This window comes from Lepidochelys olivacea, assembly GCF_965140295.1.
Source record: "Lepidochelys olivacea isolate rLepOli2 genome assembly, chromosome: 14".
Taxonomy (NCBI): domain Eukaryota; kingdom Metazoa; phylum Chordata; order Testudines; family Cheloniidae; genus Lepidochelys; species Lepidochelys olivacea.
In genome coordinates this window covers 39,399,607-39,409,860 of record NC_140424.1, presented here as the reverse complement: position 1 = coordinate 39,409,860, position 10,254 = coordinate 39,399,607, and the positions used below count along the sequence as shown (strand labels likewise).

Genomic DNA, 10,254 nt, shown 5'->3' with positions numbered 1-10,254 from the left:
CACCCATGATGTGGGACCCCCAAGATGGGGGTGTTTGTCCCACAACAGCCCAGGTCGTCTCCCCCCACAGGCACTGTCCCAGTTCCTGATCCTGCTTGTGTAGGAGTGGTGGGGGATTTGGACAATAGGCAGGTTCCCACAATCCCCCATTGAGGCCTGAGCCCTGGAGCTGGTTTGGGTGGGGCAGGAAGGTCCCTAGCTAACAGGTTCTCTCTCGCTATCCCCCACTCCCGGTGGGTCCAGGATGAGGGGCAGCAGCTCCTGTTCCTTCAGGCCATCTACCCCGCATGTCTGGCTGCACGTGAGAGAGGGGAGGACACGCTGGAGCCGCGCTGCTGCAAGGCGGCTGTGGTGAAGAGGATCGTGGTGAGTGAGACACGCCATACGGCAGCTGGAGGGAGGAGGGAGACATGGGATTGGCAGGGGTATGGCCGGGCTAATGGGTGGGGGCTGGGTGGTGTTGGAGGGGGCAGCAGAGGACAAGGATTGCTGGGGCTGAAGACTTGGGAGAAAAGAAGGGAGAAATTGTGAGATTGGTCAGTAGTGGGCAGGGGGGGAATTGTGTGGCTGGAGGGCAGCTGACAGTGGGGGCCAAGGAATCACATGGTCCCAGCTCGGTCATCGGGATGGGGCTGAATGGGGGCATTTTTGACAGGGAGGAGGAGAGAAGGGGATTGGGAGTGAGCTGGGCAGGAATCCGGTAAGGGGGACAAGTCGGATGGGCAGGAAGGAATCGGGGGAGCGGGAGGTGGTGGGGGATCCTGCTGGCCATGTGGGGCACTGGCTGTGTCATCTCCTCACTGGGAGGTGTCAGTCGGGCCTGAATCTTACACGCTCCTTTGTCTCTTTCGCGTCTCACAGGAGCTCATCGAGCAGCTTCCCGATGACTCGTCACCCAGCGCCGTCCTCGCCCACTCCCTGGCTGCAGTGGGCTACCTCTGGTACCGAGACAGCCCCACCCCCTCACCCCGCCGACTCCCCTAACCCCACTGCTGATCAGACCCAAGGCTGGGAGTCACCGTCACTGCCCCTCCCAAGTCACCTCCCAAGAGTGGCGCCTCTGGCAGAGATGGTGGGGTGGGAAGATTCACTTTCTCCTGGCGGGGCTCTTCTTTTCACTCCCATCACATGACAGGGGCCTTGGGGAGGGGCTCACTCCCGGGCTCAGATACAGGAGGGGCAGCAGGCTCCAGTGAACAGGAGCTATTCCTGTCCTGCCACTGTCTGTCTGGGACGCCTTGGCCTTGTCATTCCCTAGCTAAGTGCCTCAGTTTCCATTCTCGCCAGCCTGTGCCTCTATCCCTGTGGCTTGGTGTCCATGTTGGCGACAGTCCCACCCCCGTACTGCACAGTCTAATACCAGCTCCTCTCTCTTGCCAGCACCATGAAACCTGCCCTGGAGCCAGCCCTAGAGACCCACCTCTTGCGAGCTGCCCTTCACTCCGTCTTCACCCTGGGCACGGAGAAGGACACCACCGGCATCCAGGTACCTCCTCCTCCTCCATCCTCTTCCTCTTCCAGAGTAGTCCTTGGTCCCTGCTCCCTTGATTCGCTGGAGCTCCAGCTTTAGGGTTGGGGTAGCGGAGATGGAACAAGCTGCAGGGTTGGATCCTTCCCTCCAGCAGGGAAGAGATTACCCCTCCCTGGGGGATTGCTTTCTTTCTTTCTTTCTTTCTTTCTTTCTTTCTTTCTTTCTTTCTTTCTTTCTTTCTTTCTTTCTTTCTTTCATAAGCTGTGTTTTGCCCAGAAGCCCAGCTTCCATCCATAGCAACTTGGCTGTTTCATACTCTTCTGCCTACAAGGCCCTCTGCAGAGACCTGCTAAGCTCATGGATTAAAGGTCCAGGGGTCATCAATTCTTGCGAATTGCCTGCAGTGGGATGTGAAGGAGAGAGGCCGGGAGATGTGTTTGGGAGTCTCCCCAGTGCTTCCCAGAGACCCCCTCTTCCCATCCTGTGGCAGGTGTAGGCCCCGGTTCCCTAACTCTGACCCATGCTTTGCAGGCTCTGCACAAAGTCATCCCAGAGGTCCTGGATGCCATGCTGGGGAACCTGCTGGCAGAGTCCCCAGACACAGACAGGCTCCACTTCATCTTGGAGGTGAGCCCCATTTCACCTGAACTCTTTGGGAGACTGGTAAGGAGAGACTGGAAGATGCATTTTCTATTCTGTCCTCCTAGCTGGGTCCCCAGTGGGCCGTCCTTGGTTGGGGAGGTCAATGCAATGTAGTGTCAGGTCCTTCCCTCTTGAGGGACAGAGGAAGGAGCTGGGGCTCCAAGCCAGAGCTCTGCCTGGTTCTGCTGAGCACTAAGCACAGGGCTCCTGGCTGTCTTGGGGAGTGAGAGTCTGAAAACCCACCCTTCCCCCACCCCTTCAACACACAGAGCCCATCAGATTCGGGAGATGGTTCTCAGAGAAGAGGCACATGCTCCTTCCTAGAGAAAGAGGGGGAGCCCAGGGAATCAGCCCTTCCCTCTGATGTGCTCTGAAATTCCTGGGGGGATTGTGCTCTCAGTCACTCCCTACATCCCCCCAAGGATTTGCGTAGCAGGGAAGGGCCGAGGGTTCAGTCTTCTTTCTGGTGAACTGTTCAGGAATCAGGAGCTCTGGGAGGATGGGACCAGCCCCGACCCCGAACATTGTCCCAATCTAGAGAGACGCTGACAAGTTGTGACCTGAAGGGTACAAGCTGCGTCCTGGGGGAAAGAATCCCCTTCCAAAGCTCTGCCATCAATGACTCAGCTATTTCCCCCTGCGCAGAATGTCTCAGGCCCCTGGGGCTGGGGGCATGGGGCTCATTTGCAAAGCAGGAGCAGCTGGCCATTGAGTCTGACCTGCCTCCTTTCCCCACAGCATGTCAACCTCTGGGTCGTGTCCAGGGTGTCGCAGGAGCGAGCCAGGGCTATCAGGAGCAGCACAGCCCTGCTGAGATACACAGTCACCCTCCCTGAGTTTGACGTAAGTGAGCTCCAAGCCCAGCTTGCTGGCTCCCGGCGGAGGCGGGCTGGCTCCAGCGGGCTGCAGGATCTGCTGCTGCTGCCGGGGCTGTGGGTTAGGAGGGTTCTTCATGGGGAGGCAGAGTCAGAGCAGGACTGAGCTAGGCTTATGTCAAGTTCTTCTTGTCCTGGTTCAGTGTTTTCCCTGGGCCATTAAGGGGACCATGCTCCAGCCCCTGCTTGGCATCCCAAAGCAGCTCCAGGCTCCCTTGGCAGCAGAGCAAATGAAGGGTCGATCTCAAGCTCCTCTCCTCAGCATCTCCTGCAGAGGGGCTAAGAGGAAGGAGCCCTCTGGCCCAGAGGGGACAGGGAGCTGAGAGGAAAATGCTGATGGAGTCCCCTCTGCTCTCCCTTCCATTAGATCTCAGCCGAGTTCCCTCAGATGGGTCACCATGTGGCCCAGCTGGCTCTATTGGTCAGCGATCCAGACAAGGACATCAGCCGGCAGGCCAGGGAGGGGACTTACCGGCTCTACCAACTGCTGCTCCGACAGAGGGGTAAGGAACCCAGCTGGGACACGGAACCCAATAGGGGACTGAGAGTGACCACAGGTGGATAATGGGACCCCAGACCATTTCTCTCAGACTGACCCCAGCCGGAGGACAAGTCTCTCTCTGCCTCTGTTCTTCTCCACTCCACTGTGCAGCCACCAATGGGATTGGAAGGACACAGAAACTGCAACCAGAATGAGGAGAAAAGTCTCTCTCTCTCTCTCTCTCTCTCTCTCTTCCAGGCCTGACCATACATGAGGCGGAAGATCTCTGGTGCTATGACTGGCACCAGGACAGCCGGCTCTTGGGCTACAAGAACACAGCCAGAGTGGGGGAGGTAAGGGCACTGTGCCAGGGCATGACACAGCTCAGGGAGTGGGGCTGGCTGGGTTCCCTGCAGTGGATGCCTCCTGGAGACAGGAAAAGATCCTGCTCCTTATTTCCAGCTCAGAGTTCCTCATCCAGCAACCAGTGGGACACGCTGGTGCTAAAGGTCCCACACTGGGACTGAGCCAGGAGTCTCCTTGTCCTTGTCAGGCTGCAGGTTGGATTCCCCTTGAAGAAACCAAGGAGCTGCAGAGGCCATTCCCAGCGAGGAGAGAAATCACTAAGCTGCGGGGAAGAGACCTTTGGTCTGTCAGCTCCAACCCCCTCCCCCCGTAACAACACACGCACACTCCTCTAGCCACTGAGGTGCAGGAGATCTCTCTGCTGGAAGCAAGACAGGGTCCCCTGTCGTCTCTGTGCCCTGCACAGCAGAGTAGGCCTGCTCACACACATTAGAGATCCATTTCCAGCCTATCCTGGCCCCTGCCATAAATTGCCTTCCCGAAAGAGCCACTGGAGGCTTTGGTCCCTCAGCATCTGCCACCTTTTAATAAAGGGGCTTCCCTGAGCCCTGGGACCCTGAAAGCCTCCTGGGGAATGAACTGCCTTGGCCACAGCAGCTCTCTTCCCCGCCCTTTGGGGCACTAGACGCCATTTTAACCGCAAGGACTTGGAGGCTGGCTCTGGGCAATCTACTTGAGCCTCATGTCCTCTTGGTTTTAGGTCTTTGGAAAATTCTTCTCCGTCGGGCAGAGAAGATCCTTCGTACAGACAGCATTGCTGGCCATCCACAACCCCCTGCTGCGTGTCAGCCAGGCTGGGCTGGTGCTGGTCTACTCCCTCCTGGGGGAAGCCCAGCAACTGATGGGGGACACAGTAAGCAGCTGCAATCGACTCAGAAGCTTGGGGTGGGGCCCAGGGCCTCCTTCCCATCCTCTCGCCATTCGCTGGCCTGGTAGCAAGGAGCCTAGTAAGGACTTCTGGCCTTCATGGACTTCTGTTCTTAGGATGTGTTGCTCTGCTATCACTCCTGGGAAGGACAGTTGAGTCCCCTAAGTGCCCTCTGGGAACCTTTCCTGCCCCACAGAGCTGCACCCATTTCCCCATGGCCTAGTGTCCATGTCACCCAAGCCACCATCGAGAGTTGCTCCCATCCCTGGCAGCCTGGGAGGCCAAGGACTGACTGGTGATGGTGACTGACTGAGGCACACGGGTGTGGGAAGCTGGTTTTGCTGCTGGTAGGGCTGGACCCACTCTTGAGATATTGGGAGGATTCAGTCGTCAGGGGCTGCTGACTTGTCCCGTTCCCCAGGGCTGCCATCCTGTGGTTTCAGCTTTTGTCACTGGGGTGTCTTGGGGAAAGGTCTCAAGCTCTCCCCATCCCACTTCACTGCTGCCAGAATCCCTCCCTCCCCCCGCCACCCTTCTAGAGCCCCCTCCCTGCCCTACCTGGGTGGGGATGGAGGTGGGGGTGGAGGAGAGGGTTCTCCGAACTTGAGCGGTGTCCCCAGGTGGGTTGGAGGTGGAACAGCTGTCAGGGGCACTGATGGGGAAGTGGCAGGAGCTCACCCTACAAGGAGGGGGGTTGGCACTGGAGGTCACTAGAGAGGACAGCAAGCCTCCATCCTGGGGGTCAGGAGGGTGAATCCACCACTCAGACATGAGCAGCTGCTGGGTGGAAATGATGGTGCTGGTTCCAGGTGCCCTTCATCCTCCCTGATTCCTGGGGAGTGTCTCAGTCTCTGACATGTTCTCGTTCCCCTGCAGCATGAGGATGTCACAGCCAAGGTCATGGGCCAGCTTCACATGATTCGGCACTTGCGCCAGATGCCCGAGGCGCTGCAAGGGCTGTGGCTCATCTGATGCTCTTCAAGGTTCCCCTCCCTGTTCAGCAAGTCCCACTCCCTGCTGCAGGTACTGCTGTGTCTCACTATAAATGGGGGGCGAGTGGAAGCGGAAATGGAGGCCCCTGGCACTCTCTCCCCTCTCTGTGGAGCTGTGTCCTTTCCGCGGCCCCCCGAATTCCTTCATCTGGGGTAGGAGCTCTTTCCCTCACACCCATATCCCTCCCCTCTTTCCTTGATCTCACCCCCATCCCATTTCCCGTGCTCCCAGGCAGAGATCTGCCTTCCCCATATGGTGCAAAAGGACCTTTGTGTCAGGGCTACAGACTGTCTGCCCAACTGAAGCTCAGGAAGCTCCACATTTGAGGAGGTGAGGATGGGACAGAGGCTCTGGGCTAGCTTCATCTCCTGCCCTTTATTCTTCCTTTGGCCCTTCTCTGGGCTCTCAGAGTCTGACATGAAGAGGAGCCTCCTCCCCGCATGTCTTCTAGGCCCTGGCATGTGTGATAGCCTCCCAGATGGGTGCAGTCAGAAGCTGAAGCACCTCAGGGAGCTGTGGGGACAGGTCCCTTGTCCTAGGAAGCCAAGCAGTGGTAGTTCTCAAAGAGGCTGAGAGGGAAGAGCCCACTCCCTCTTGGAGGTAAGAGCCATTGACTTCTTTGGGCAAAATGGGTTTCTTGGGGGAGAAATGGGATCCCTGCTGCATAGCCTGGCTGGGAGCTTCCCCCATCCCTGGGACAGGGACATCTTCATCAATGTGCCACCCTTGTTTTTTTCCAAGCAAGAGGCTCCCTAGAGAACTCCTCCTCAAACCCGTTCTCCTGGGAGCGTTTCTGGGAGGAGGCTCCCGTCCCTCAGTCTCCAACTCCATCATGCAGTCTCTTTCACCTAACATCTCCGCTCTCCAGCTCCACTTGCCGCAGCAGGACAAACGGACCTTCAGCTCCTAGAGAACAGACTCTGACCTCCTTCTGATCAGCAATGGGGTTTCACCATCCCCTCAGCAAACCTGTCAGCCGGGCTGGACCGGATTGGAAGGAGGAGGGTATCTAACAGGGTGGCTTGGCCTATGGCTGCCTAGCCTGGGGCTAGGCCAAATTGATGACCAAGTGAGCCCCACCTGAGAGGAAACAAGGGAAAACAGCAGCAAAACTCCAGAAGCAGAGCGAGCTGTTCAGTCGATGGCCTTGGGCCAAACCCTGGAGTCCAGGGTAGGACTGGCTTCTCTCACCATCCCTAAGGAAGGGGACATAGAAGACCATAGAAACCCAAGAAGGGCAGGCCGAACCGAAATCAGGCTGAGGAAGAACTCCCCACGAGGGTGGAAGGCTTTGTTTCTGTTCAAGACATTTTGGGACTTTGTTTGCAAGGAGCACGACCCAGGAAGGAGTGGAGTAAAGGACAGTCACCTGGTTGGAGGGCTGAGTTCCCAGCCAACAAACTGCAAGAGTGAGTATGAGCGGGGTTGCTAGCCCAGCGAGAAAGCAATGACACGAGGCCTGGCCAGCATCTAGCGGTGAGTGAACTCTGGTACACACCCAAAGTGGCTGTGTCTAGAGCCCTGTGTAGGCTCTTCTGTGGGAAGTTCCCATGGGTCAGTGGGGCCTGAATCTCTCCTGCTCCTTTGGTCTCTTTGGGCTTCCCACGAGATGTCTGGTGAACTGCCCTTGGACTCTGGGCCCAGCACCGCTCAGAAATTATTCGCTACCTTCAGAGAGACAGGGCACAGCTCAGCCTGTTGGGTAGGCTGGAGACCCACACTTCACTCGAACACACAACACTGAGGTGGTTTGGGAAGCATAGTAACAAAGAAGAGATTTAAGTGATACTAAGCAAGAGAAAGAGAGACATTTCAAAGAGAGAAACAAAGCACAGCACACTTTGTAGTGACTAAAACTGAATCTTAACAAGTCACAATCTTTGCCTTAGCAGTTTCCAGACTAACATCTCAGCTTTCCTAACAGACCTTCTTTCATGTCCCTGTAGGGTAGAAAACTTCTCTGTCGAATCTGCTGATTTGATTGCTTCGTCTTCTGCTTTCAGACCCTCTGTTCTCCTTCTGGGGTGCCTGGACCCTGATTGTAACATCTCTCTGGCCCAGCCTCTTACACAGATGTGTGCTGCAGCCAGCCCAGCGCAGGGAGCAGTGGGGACAGATGATCTCCTCCTGTCAGACCAAGCAACAGGGGTCCCCTTGAGGCTTAGATGGAAGATCCCAGGCATCTCCTGGAGGTAAGAACCGTCCACTCTTTTGGGCACTTGGGGCTGTTGCAAGAAAGAGGGGGCTCCTGTTCCATAGCCTATTTGTCCTCATGACTGTGTTTTTTTCTTCTCAGAGGATGCCCCTGGAGACTGTTTCGTGCAGAAGGTTTGATCGGGGAGAGATCACTCACTGTCCTGACCCATGGGTCATTAACCCGGGTCTGCAGGGTTCCTGGGAGCAGCCACCCTCCAGCACGCCACATGGAAGCCTACGAAAAACTGCTTACCTAGGACTGACGAAGTCCAGACCCAGTTTGAGGCTCCTATTGGCAGAGTCCCAGAGCAGCTAATCGGCCCCCGGGACCTCCTTAAACCAGCAGCAGGAAGAAGAAGCTGTCTGAACAGCCGAGCTCCTCCCCGGCTCTGGACCGTGTGTTGGCTGTTCCTGCTCCCACTCCCCAGGCTTGATTTCCTGGCATCCGGACTCAGGGTGACTCACCTGACTTGAGGTTCTGAACACAATTTGGTCTTTTGCTTCTGCTCTTCCAGTGTCCTGACCCAGCTGACTCTCGACTCCTGTCTTGTGAGTGTGGACTCTGCCTCTGACCACGAGGTCTGGCTGCCCATGACCCGGCCATGACACTGATTTTTCTTCAATTCCTCCAATGCCCTTTTCTGCTCTCCAGCTCTGCTCTCCCAGCAAGACACATCGATCCCTTGGCTCCCAGAGTCCTGCTTGCCTGCTAGTCAAGGGCTCAGGGGGAGTGTTTGTCTTGCCCCCTCCTGCACCACAGCTGCTTGTCCTCGGGGACTCTCCCTAGCGCAGAGGAGAATCTGTCCTGGCAGCAATTCAGGAAGTCACAGAAGGGACGGTCTGCTCAGCTCCCTCTGCAATGCCACTGCCCGAGACCATTACGAGTGGGTGCCCAGTGACTGCGCCGGCAGCTCCTTGAGAGACTCCTGGGGGCAGGGTAGTCGTGTTTCACGGTGACCGCGGGAAGCCATGCGAAGAGGGCGGCATTGAGGAGACTCTCCTGCTGTCCCAAAGGGTTTCTGTTCTCCTGCACGGTCAGACCGTGGGGCCAGGTTGGAGAATGGGGAAGAGCTGGTTGGTGATGAGTCGGAGGATTCACCATACAGGTGGCAGCAGCTGCAGATCCTGGAGTCCCTGTGGTCGGGTTACCATGTGTCCGGAGTTTCCCGGACATGTCCGGCTTTTGGGGTTCTAAATCGCCCTCCGGGAGGAATTTGTAAAATTCTGAAAAGGTCCAGGATTTCCCTCCCAATGCAGCACTCTGGGGGCGGAGGGGGAGCTGCACGCTCTGCGGGGGAGCACGGCACTGTGTCTGGCTCCGCACCCCAGACACACTGCTCTGAGCAGCAGGGTACGGGGGCTGGGGGGGCTGGAGAAGGGGCATGGGGTCCCAAGGGGCAGTCAGGAAACAGGGAGCAGGAGGGGTTGGATGGGTGAGGGGTTCTGGGGGGAGCCGGTCAGAGGGTGAGCATATGAAGAGGGGTCGGGGGAGTCAAGGGATAGGGAGCGGGGGGGGGGGGTTGGACAGGGCAGAGGTTCGGGGGGGCAGTCAGGGGCAGGGAGCAGGGGGGAATAGATGGGTTGGGGGTTCTGTGGGGGCAGTCAGGGGACAGGGAGTGGTTGGTTGGGTGTGGGAGAGCCGGAGGTCTGTCAGGGGGCGGGGGTGCGGATAGGGGGCAGGGCAATCAGGGGACAGGTAGGGGGTGGAGTTCTAGGGGGGCAGTTAGGGTGGAGGGGTCTAAGGAGGGGGCAGTTGGAGACAGGGAGGCTTAGATAGAGGGCAGGGTCCTGGGAGGGGGTGATCAGGGGACAAGGAGCAGGGGGGGTTGGATGGGTTGGCGGTTCTGTGGGGGGCAGTCAGGGGGCAGGAAGTGGGAGGGAGTAGATAGGGGGCAGGGCTACAACTCCCCCCCCACCCTCGAAGTGTACTCTTTTTTGAAAGTTCAAATATGGTAACCCTACCCTATGGGCCCAGCCGCCACTCCTGAGAGTTCAGGCGAACCTCCCCCTGTTCTCAGGGAGTCTTTGGCTTTGGCGGCTGGGCCTGCCTGCCGAGACAGAGGACTCAGTGTTTCCATCCGGCTGCTCAGGTGCCAATGCAGACACCCAAAGATGTGAAGAATGGAAGCGAAAGAGCAAAGCTGGACCCTGCGCTGAGCTCCTGCCATCAAGTGAGCCCAGCCTGGGAGAGAGGAGGGAAAGCTCCAAGGTGGCTGGTGGCTGCAGGAATACAGGGGAGGAGAAATAAATAATTCATAATGAATCCTACGGGCTTTGTCTTGTGTGGTGAAGGGTTTCAAATGGGTCTAGTTACGATCACATTCAACTTTACAATCGCTGTGTCTCATTGAAGGGCAGGTCT

At 57.4% G+C, this 10,254-nt stretch overlaps 1 protein-coding gene across 1 annotated transcript; it reads left to right on the top strand.

Moving 5' to 3' along the window:
• Positions 1-410: 410 nt before the first annotated feature.
• LOC311530998 (uncharacterized protein) lies at positions 411-5,675 on the top strand (the record flags this gene model as incomplete). The annotated part of the gene is made up of 4 exons (XM_084648060.1): positions 411-425; positions 3,778-3,822; positions 4,536-4,688; positions 5,580-5,675. 4 exons carry the CDS (start codon positions 411-413, stop codon positions 5,673-5,675), a joined length of 309 nt encoding a protein of 102 aa, XP_084504186.1.
• Positions 5,676-10,254: the final 4,579 nt, after the last annotated feature.